This window comes from Papaver somniferum, chromosome 9, assembly GCF_003573695.1.
Source record: "Papaver somniferum cultivar HN1 chromosome 9, ASM357369v1, whole genome shotgun sequence".
NCBI classification, from domain to species: domain Eukaryota; kingdom Viridiplantae; phylum Streptophyta; class Magnoliopsida; order Ranunculales; family Papaveraceae; genus Papaver; species Papaver somniferum.
Window position 1 is genome coordinate 130,843,355 of NC_039366.1, and position 10,945 is coordinate 130,854,299.

At 41.5% G+C, this 10,945-nt stretch overlaps 1 protein-coding gene across 1 annotated transcript; it reads left to right on the forward strand.

The window, feature by feature from the left end:
* The first annotated feature begins 263 nt into the window (after positions 1-263).
* On the forward strand, positions 264-2,195 carry LOC113307792. Its single transcript, XM_026556245.1, has 2 exons — positions 264-1,544; positions 1,614-2,195. The coding sequence occupies exon 1, from the start codon at positions 269-271 to the stop codon at positions 1,514-1,516; it is 1,248 nt and encodes a 415-aa protein (XP_026412030.1). The 5' UTR covers positions 264-268; the 3' UTR covers positions 1,517-1,544; positions 1,614-2,195.
* The last annotated feature ends 8,750 nt before the right edge of the window (positions 2,196-10,945 follow it).

A 10,945-nucleotide genomic window follows, 5' to 3' on the forward strand; every position in this document is an offset into this window, starting at 1 on the left:
TTGTGGACGTGATGGACTACGCGCTCAACATCTGCTTGATGCTACTAGTGGTGCAGCAACAGCTGTGTCAGAAAATATTATTGCGGCCATCACTGGTGTTGTTAATCTATGGCTCTCTGGTTCATGTCCTTCTGCCCTGGGAGAATATATTGCCAGCGCACCAATAACCCCATTACTGAAACCTGGTGGTGGAATACGCCCAATTGCTGTGGGAACAATTTGGCGCCGTCTGTGTTCCAAACTCGCAGCTGCTGCAGTTCTCAAAGATATGACACACTACCTTATAAGCAACCACCAGTTTGGTGTTGGGATTCCCTGTGGGGGAGAGAGTATCATGCACGCTGCAAATCGACTTCTGGAATTAAAAGTTGACCAAGACCACCTGGCTATGATGCTTATTGATTTCACGAACGCCTTTAATTTAGTTAATCGATCTGTTTTAATCAATGAAGTTCGTGAAAGATGCCCTGGTATCTCGAAATGGGTCGAGTTTTGTTATGCTAAGCCGGCCAAATTGTATTACAATGAACATATATTGTCGTCTGCCCAGGGAGTTCAACATGGTGATCCGCTCGGACCGATGCTCTTCTCTCTTGCACTGCACCCTCTTGTTTGTAAGATGTCTTCAGAATGCTCACTTGACCTTCGTTCATGGTACTTGGATGATGGAACACTTGTAGGGGACTCTATGGAAGTGGCAAGAGCATTGCAGATTATTAGAGAAGATGGTGCGACAAGAGGTTTATGCTTGAATATCCGGAAAACAGAAGTGTTCTGGCCTAGTCCAGATATACGTTGCAATCAACTTTTCCCACCGGATATTGGCAGGCCTGTGGAAGATGTTCGTTTACTGGGTGGTCCTGTCAGTTTAAGCACGGAATATTGTAGCAGCACCATTTTAGATCGTGTCGACAAAACTTCACATCTCATGGACTGCATTAAAAAGCTCAACGATCCACAGAGCAAATTGTTACTTCTTCGTAACTGCGCTGGTGTCTCGAAGTTGTATTTCACTATGAGAACAACTCGGCCTCAAGTTCTAGACTCTGCCCAACAACGTTTCCACCATCATCTAAGCCAGTTTCTACGCTACTTAGTCACTGCAGATGGGGCGGGTTTTGGACAACTTCAGCAGCGTATATCTACGTTACCTATCAACTACAGAGGTCTGGGTGTTTACACAATGGAGGACACCAACCAATACTGCTACATTGCCTCCTGTTACCAAACCAAGTATCTGCAAAGCAACATTTTACAAGGATCAACAGATCTTGGTCCCAACTTCCAGTCTGCGTTGGACTCGTACATGCAAATTTGTGGTATGTCTTCATCTTCTTTCGACATCAATGACATCGCCCCCCAACCTATGCACCATCTGGCGACACGTTATTTTGATGTTGTTACGAAGTCTATTCCTACCACTTTTGTATGTCTGAACGGGATTCTATTTTATGGCAATGCAACAAGAAATCCCATGCACAAGACTACCTCAAAGCTATCCCCATCCATGGCTTGAACCAGTTCATAGGGTCGCGCCAATTCAGGTCAGTTTTGCAATATAGGCTGGGCATACCGCTTTTCGATGAGGATAACCTTTGTTCATGCTACAACAGGATTATGGATCGTTTTGGAGATCACGCAATCCATTGTGCAAGCGAGGTTGGATTGATATCGACATGACTTGGTAAGAGACTTATTTGATGAGTTATGTTATAAAGCAGGAGTCTCTTCCAGGAAAGAAGTTTCGATAACCACGACAGATAGGAGTACTCCTCCCAAACCGGCGGATATTATGGTCTACAATTGGGAAAATGGACGTGATATTTGCTTTGATGTCACCGGTGTCTCCCCATTTTCTAAAGGTGGAAACCGAAGATTCACACCCGGACAAGCCATTGCCGCTGTCATTACGCGGAAACGCAATAAATATGCAGAGTTATGTTCGTCCAATGGGTATAGTTTTGGTGTACTGGCTTTCACAACCTTGGGAGAATTGGGTGATGATGTTACCGACTTCATGAAGCGGTTGAAGAATTGTATGGCTACTTACGATGTTAATAACCATTTAGGAAGTTCTCTCTTTCATAGACTAGGAATTATTATTCAAAAAGACATTGGGGCACAACTTGTTGCGCGACTCCCAGCCAAGTCTCTGTAATTATACCTTTTGGTTTTTCTTAATATATGCCTCTGCGGCTCCCTTTCATAATAATAATAATAATAATAATAATAATAATAAGGGCAAATTAAGAAAATAACCAGCTTCCGCACACCTAATTAATAAACCGGTCAGAAAATTTAATCCTTTTATAAACTGGCCTTTCCGTTAGATATAACAGGTGGACCCACCAAAGTGGTCAACTAGGTTGATTTAGTCGATTATCACTGTTAAAATTACCACCATATCCTTGGTAACCCTAGTCATCTCTTTATTATGTCGAGATAGACCTGTTTTCGTTTAAAAAAAAATTCTTCTCTCAAGCATAGGAGAGATGCATAAGGATTGTTGGTGAGAAATCATATCGAAGATGTATGAAGTTTTGAGTGAGTAGAGGAGGAGATCGATATCACTCTGTTTAGAAGATTTGTGAAGTTTTGGAAGATATGAGAAATTAGAGGAGGAGAGTTACAGAAGGAGAAATCATTCGAGTGGTTTTGATTTGTGATAGAGTTTTGAAGTATGGATTATTCGAGTTTCTATTATTGATTGAATTGAACTCTACCACCAGCAGAACCTCTTTGTTGCAACTAGTCTCACTCTCTCTCAATTATATCTCTCGTAAGTTGGTAGATGTATTTTTTGACGATGTTGATGATTTTTCAATCAAATTGAATCAGTTTGAGACAATGGGTTTATGTTAAATTCATCTTATACATGTTTTTTTGAACTGAATTTCGTGAATTAGGGTTTCTGGATGTTGAATTGGGGATTCTCTTAATTAGGGTTCTTAAGAAATTTGGGGGATTTATAATACATGAATTTCTTTTTGATAATTTATGAATCGGGTAGTTGTATTCTCATATAAATTGATGATTCTGATTTTTTTTGTTGACAAATTGACAAAGAAAGAACACCCTAGCTTGATTTTAATTTCTGGCAGAGAAAAGATAAGGAGAAGTGAATGGATTTTTTTGTTTTAGGTGATTAATGGGTGATTTAGAGTTTGTTTGGTTAGGACTTTTGGTGATGCATTAAGACCTAAGAGTTTTGGTTAATTAGGGTTGTTAATAATGATTCAATTTGGGGAAGAACACGGGGAAGAACACGTTACAGGTATTGAGAAGAACATGAGATAGTCATGGTTTAACTAGGTATTGACTCAATCTCTTGGTACGGGTCAACTAGGTTATGCCTAGTCAGTTTATGAGAGGGATTTATAGGTCTTTTCCTAAGAAGGATAACCGACACCTAGATAGTTAACTGCAGTTATCCGTTTTTCAGAAAAAACGGGATGGAGAATGTCTATGTCGGCCACTTTATGTAAACATTCAAAATAACGGCCAGGTTCTGAAATATACTGCAAAAACATGGTCACTTTATTAAAAAGCCCTAATAATTAATACTTTTTGAGGTTTTCTTAATAAAGGCCCGCTGAGGTGCTGTTTCATGATAATAATAATAAATATATTCCAAGATAGGCATTTTTCAATTAAAGATGGACTAATCATATGCAGCGAAAGAATACGTACAGAAATTAGGGTGTACGGGGCTTGTGAAAAATTATTGAATCATCTTCTGATGTGGCTTTGTTTCCCATGTATGCAATGGTATTCTTGGAAGAGACTGTGCAAGGATCATGAAGGAGGGACATTACCTGGACCTTTCAATGGCAGGGGGGCAGATTTTATCTTTTATGGTGTCGAGAAACCCATTCCTTCCCTTAAGTCCACCATCAACTCTACATCAACATCCACTTCGCGTTCACATGAACATAATATTCACAATTCAATACCCAATGCAGTTGATTCTCCAGGTCTCTCTATTGATTTGCTTGACTTGGTTTTCAAAACACAGATCACTACAGTTTCTAGCATCCCTCCACATTGTCGGCTTAGCTTTTCTAGGACCTTAAAAGCTTCCTTAGACAAAGTTTTGAACAACCCCAGTGACTTAACTCCATGGTTGCAGTTACTCCTTTTGCATGTCTGCACTCTCAGTCTGTATGTGCCTAAAAGCTCCAATGAAGAGAGATCCGGCAATAGGAAAAGACTTCAGAAATCTGCAATTGATAGATCTTTGGTTGCTTGGAAGGAACATGATGCTTGTATCACATTGATTCGCCAGCTGATGGAAGCGCACAAAGAAAACCAACGAAGCATAAAGCAAGCCAAAAAGAAACCCAAGTCCAACATTCAGGCATGCAAGAAGTCAGTTATGGGCATTATTCTGCGACCATAAGGATTCTCTCATCGAATGGAGTTGCTCCTCATACTGCAGGTACATCGCATGAACTTCAATTGAAACATCCTCATGCACCCCCACCCATTATCCCCTTAGAGCCTATTGATGTTGCGCCTGTTTCAGTTGATACTCAGGTTGTGTTGGATGCAATTCGAAGCTTCCCTAAGGGTACTTCTTGTGGGAGGGATGGGCTTAGAGCACAACACTTACTTGATGCCTTAAGCGGCCCTACAACTGCTGTTTCTGAAGAGCTTTTGTTGTCCATAACTGGCGTGGTTAACCTATGGTTGTCTGGAAAATGCCCTAAAGTTCTAGGCGAATACATTGCCAGTGCACCTCTCACTCCACTCCTCAAGCCTGATGGGGGGCTTAGGCCGATTGCTATCGGCACAATATGGAGAAGGTTTTGTTCTATGCTTGCGACAACATCAGTCAGCACTGCAATGTCTGCATACTTGGGAAATTACCAGTTCGGATTAGGAGTTCCATGTGGAGGTGAAGGGATAATGCACGCAGCAAACAAGCTCTTAGAGTTGAAAGGTACCCAATCTGATCTAACTATGATGTTAATTGACTTTAGAAATGCGTTTAATTCAGTGGATCGAACTACCCTTATCCAAGAGGTGATAAATAGATGTCCAAGCATATCGCAGTGGGTCGAATTCTGCTATCCCACTCCGGCAAAGTTATACTACGACGAATCCACTCTTTCTTCTGCTAAAGGGGTCCAACAGGGAGATTCCCTAGGCCCTCTGCTTTTTGTCTTAACATTGCACCCTCTCGTCAGTAAAGTGGTTGCTGAGTGCTCTCTGCAATTACATTCCTGGTACCTCGATGACGGTACTATAGTTGATGACACTCTAGAAGTATCTAAAGCTCTCAATAGCATCAGGCAAGAGGGCCCTGCTAGGGGCTTACATCTGAACATCAATAAAACACAAGTGTTTTGGCCATCTACTGATTCGCGGAATCTTGAGGAAGGTGTATTTCCAGCCAACATTGGGAGAGCTGCTGTTGGAGTTAAATTGTTATGAGGGCCAGTAAGTTCTGATGCACAATATTGCAGTGAAATTGTATTGTCTAGGGTCAACAAAACTGTTCATCTTATGGAATGTGTGAAGAATCTAAAAGACCCATAGAGTGAGCTTCTACTCCTGCGCAACTGTGCTGGGGTTTCTAAGATCTACTTCACACTGAGAACTACAACTCCTCATGTTCTACAAGCATCCAGTACACAGTTTCATCAACACCTATTCTACTTTTTACGACATTTGATTACTGGCGACGGTGCAGGATATGGACCACTACAGCATCGACTTGCTACTTTGCCTATTAAATACGGATGACTCGGCGTTTATACAAAGTCATACGCTAGTCAGTATTGCTATCTAGCTTCATGCCTTCAAACTGAAACGCTACAAGGTACTATCCTATGTAATACTGACACTTCATCACATAACATGCATTTTCAGGCAACGCTCAACTCTTATATACAAACTTATGGTCTTCCTTCTTCTTTCAACATCAAAGAAACTGCCCCACATCCCATGAAAGTTCTGGCAGTTTGGTACTTTGATGTCGTTAAAAGGGAAATACCAACTAAGTTCCACTTTGACTGAGAGAGACGTTGTTCTTTGGCAAAGCAACAATTTAGCTCACGCGATGGACTTTTTGAAAGCAATTCCCCTTGAGGGCATGAGTCAGAATATTGGACCTAGGCACTTCAGGGCTGTATTACAATATCTCTTAGGAATGCCTCTTTTCCCTAAAGACAGTTCTTTCTCTTGTTGTGGTCGCTCCATGGACATGTTTGGTGACCACGCCATTCATTGTGCTAATGACGTAGGAGTGAAATTTCGACATAACATAGTACGAGACGTGGTTATTGACATTTGTTATAAGTCTGGAGTGGCTGCGAGGAAAGAGGTGGGCCTGAATTTTATGTCTGATGGCAATGACATTCGGCCAGCTGATGTACTGGTGTATAATTGGGAAAATGGACGTGGCACTTGCTTCGATGTTACCTGGATCTCCCCTTTTAAAGGTGATGGGCCTCGAAGTTTTGTTCTGGGACGTGCTATTGCTGCTGCTACTAGGCGCAAGAATCCAAGTATCTTGATAGATGCTTATCTCATGGGCATAATTTTACAGTTCTAGCCTTCTCGACATTAGGAGAGTTGGGTGATGACTTTATAATATTGTTAAACAGATTGAGGAACTGCTTGGCCAACTATGATGCTAACTATAAGGTGAGAAGTTCTCTCTTTCATAGGATAGGTTTAGCTATTCAGAAAGGTGTTGGAGCGAAGATTGTTGCTAAGCTCCCAACCCTTTCAAACAAATCTGTGTAATTTCCTTAATATTTTTTTAATGTTATAACAATAATAATAATAATAATAATAATAATAATAATAAAAAACCAGGAGAGAGAGTGTCCGGCGATTGGGAGGCGATTTTTCTAGCGAGAGAAAACCAGGAATTGATCCTCCTACTCCACCGTTCCTTCTATTCGATCACTATACTCTTTCTTCTCCATCATTATTATTGTCTTCAGCGTTAGGAATGCAATGCCATAACCATAGTTTTTCACCGATCCAGTGTCAGTTTCTACGGTTACAATGCCTAGAACGAGAAGGAAATCTTCTACTTCACAAAACCTAATCCACCATGAATCAGATATTGAGGATTACCCCCAATCACCGGCATCTTCCCAGAACCCATCCATTTTATCTTCACAAGGGGATAAATTCCATTGTCCCTTTAAAAACTACGATGGATGTCTAGACGGTTACAATGGCAGAGGCTAAGCTAAAAGTGCGCTTTACCGGCACATATCTGACAAACACTTCCCAACAGAGAGAGATAAAGATATTTGCAGGGAAAGGATACGGAATAATGTTGATTTTTTGTTGCCTGGGAAACGGTTCTTACTAACATGTGGATGTGGTTACGCATCAAATGCCTACGCATTCATGCATGGAAGAAACCATGCACATCGCAATCCCATGCATCTGAAGTCATTGCTATCCCGCTTAATGGTTCTCATGCAGACTTTCTTATCCATGGTGTCCGGAAACCTCAGGGAAGTGCTGGTGCCTCCTCATCTGAGAATCCACCCCCAAATGTTTCTGGTGAAGTTCTCAATCTCACAGTTGAAATGCTCAATATGATTTTCCAGCGAAAAATCACAACAATTATAAGTATTCCACCTCCGTGTAGATTACAATTTGCAAGAGCCTTTAAAACTTCCTTAGATGCTGTCATTGCTAGCCCCATGAATCTGGAAGTCTGGGTGAATCTTCTCCTCCTACCAGCATGTTCCCTAAATCTCTACGTGCCAAAGAGCTCTGCCGAAGAACGATCTGGCACACGTAAGAAACTGCAAATTGCAGCAATAAATAAGACGTTCGTTAAATGAAATGAACCACACGGATGTTATCATTTGACTCAACAATTGCTGGATCTTTCTAAGCCAAAACCCAGGCACACATCAGCTAGCACAAAGAAGGAGAAGAAGGACACCAACATTGATGCCTGCAGGCGGAAAATAAACAATGGACATTGTTCAGTTTCCATACGTATTCTCCAATCCAATGGAGTCGCACCTTCAACCCCTGAGACATTGCAGGAGTTAGAATTCAAGCATCCAGCAGCACGACCTCCGGTAATCCCTGCAGAGTGTATTCTAGTTGACGCATTATCTGTTAATGCCGTTTCTGTTTTGGCAGCTATTAAAAGCTTTCCTAAAGGCACCTCTTATGGTAGAGATGGCCTGAGAGCGCAGCATCTACTCGGTGCCATGAGTGTCCCTGCCGCAGCAATTGCAGATGAATTGCTTCAATCAATTGCCGGTGTAATCAATTTGTGGTTGGATGGTTCATGCCCCTCCGTGCTCGGTGAATACGTCCCGAGTGCTCCCTTAACACCTCTAATTAAGCCTGGGGGCGGTGTAAGGCCGATAGCTGTAGGGACAATTTGGCGCAGGTTATGTTCCAAACTTGCAGCCTCCCCAGTCTGCCGAGATATGACAACCTATTTAGGTACCCTACAATTCGGTGTTGGCATCCCAGGAGGTGGAGAAGGAATCATGCATGCGACTAATAAGCTGCTGGAATTATATGGTAATGATTCTAGCATGACTATGCTGCTGATAGATTTTTCAAACGCCTTTAACATGGTTGACAGGTCAACCTTGATTAGAGAAGTAAGACGTCACTTCCCCAGTATCTCAAAATGGGTCGAATTCTGCTATTCGTCACCTGCTAAACTTTACTACAATGACTCGATACTTTTCTCTGCGCAAGGAGTCCAACAGGGTGACCCCCTTGGTCCCCTATTATTTTCTCTAGCACTACATCCTATTGCCGAATTGATTGCTTCGCAATGCTCTCTTACCTTTCATGCCTGGTACCTGTATGATGGAACAATTGCAGGTGACACCTTGGAAGTTTCTAAAGCTTTTAAGATATTACAAGAAGAGGACCACGCAGAGGCTTGCATTTGAATTTATCCAAAACTGAATTATACTGGCCATCTTATGACCCTCGGAGAGATGACGCAGGCGTCTTCCCTGCACAAATCAGTAAACAAACCGTGGGGGCGAAACTTCTAGGAGGGCCTGTCAGTCACGATTTGCAGTATTGTAAAGACATGGTTCAGGGGAGGGTGGACAAGACAATTGAGTTAATGGCCAAATTCATCAATTACAAGATCCGCAAGCCGAGTTGTTGTTACTCCGCAATTGCAGTGGCGTTTCGAAACTATATTTCACATTGCAGACAACTTGTACCCAAGCTATACACCCAGCAGCGTCAAACTTTGATATGCACCTCATGCAGTATCTCCGTAAAATCATTGTTGGTGATGGTGCAGGCTTTGGAACAATGCAACAACGAATTGCAACTCTTCCCATCAAAAAGGGTAGCCTAGGCATTCTTACAATGACTGACGCTGGTGTCTACTGCTATCTCTCTTCGTGTCATCAGACCCGACATCTCCAGAACACCATCTTACCAAGCCCTGATGCATCAGAACCCTGCACTAACTATCAACTTGCCTTGATGTCTTACACGCAAGCCTGCGGTGTCTTTTCTTCGGACTTCGACATCAACGACGCTGCCCCCCAGTATATGAACAATCTGGCAGCAAAGTACTTTGATGTGATTTCTGAAAATTTATCCACAACGTTTACTCTAACCGAGTGTGACTTATTTTTATGGAATGGAAACAGGCTTCCTCACGCAATGGACTTTCTCAAAGCAATCCCTATTAGTGGGCTTGGCCAAGATGTTGGTGTTAGAGCATTTCTCGGTCGAACTCGCATGCGTTGCTATCTCAAGCATGTTAGTCAATATTAGTGATCCAAACTATAAGTCTTAATTTCTAGCCTACATAGCTAAAGGTCTCGGACTAGGATAGAAAGTGTAGTTGAGCTCAAGAACTCCATGGAAATCATCATACAATACGAAGGACTACTCAAGGAACTGGTGGATCTTCATCGACTAAAAGGTATGTGGAGACTTGAACTTATCTGTCACTCAAAAGTCTATCTATTCTATCTCCTACTCTTGAGACAAAAGTCGTTTTGATATATAGACTTTCATTATACACATTTTCTATTTCGAGCCGAGTTTATCTCGCCTATCTATTTCTCGAAATATGTGTTGGTAAGCTTTCGCTTTAGTCGAATTCATCTTTACCTAGTGACGAAAGTCATGTTATGTTTCAATCACTTTGAAAATTGCTCTGACGAAAAATGGTCTGTGAATAACGGCTATATCCGTCCTCTGAGAATGTTTCAATGATTGAAATGAGAGGTTAGATTACATAACCATTGGTAGGATATAAACATTGTTGTGGAAACACATATATGTATAAGTCCTTATTCCTTGAACCAAAGTTTGCGAACTTTGTTGATCAAGAGAAATGGAAGTGGCGTGAGCCAAGTACGTGAACTCAATCCGCGAACTGACGGAAGTTCTCGACCCGAGAATTTCTGCTGGAGTTTGTGAACTCCTTCCATGAGCTTAAGTCCGCGAACCCAGTCCGCGAACTTGAGCAGGTTATATCTAAAACCGGTTATTCTTGAACTCATGTTTATTTAAACTAAGGAATGCTTTTGCAAACCATGGCTATAAAGTTCATGAACCGATTCGAGTGAATCAAACCGTTTTTGCTTCGATTGTGTCTTGTGTAGTTAGGTAAGATCTAAGCAATTGAACAACTCTCTAACTAGTTCATTTGAGTCATGTGAACTAGTTATGGTGAAGAAGAATATGGTTGATATGAAAGTAATCATATGGCTAACCATTTGGTTGACTTTTTAAAGCAACAAATGTTAATGTTTGGGTACGGTTCATAAACCCAAAATTGGACATTTCATTTGTGTGTGACAAGCTAAGTTTTCGATCTAACGGTTGAGAAATATTAGCTTGAATCTAATCAGGTTTTCATATAACGATGAATATTGAATGCTTTGTTACTAAGCTAACATTGATTGCAAACCCTGATTTGAAAGTGTATATAATGGAGAACTCTAGCAAC

Coding starts and splice junctions, on each gene's coding strand:
- LOC113307792 (XM_026556245.1), top strand. CDS start 269: ATGACACACTACCTTATAAGCAACCACCAGTTTGGTGTTGGGATTCCC.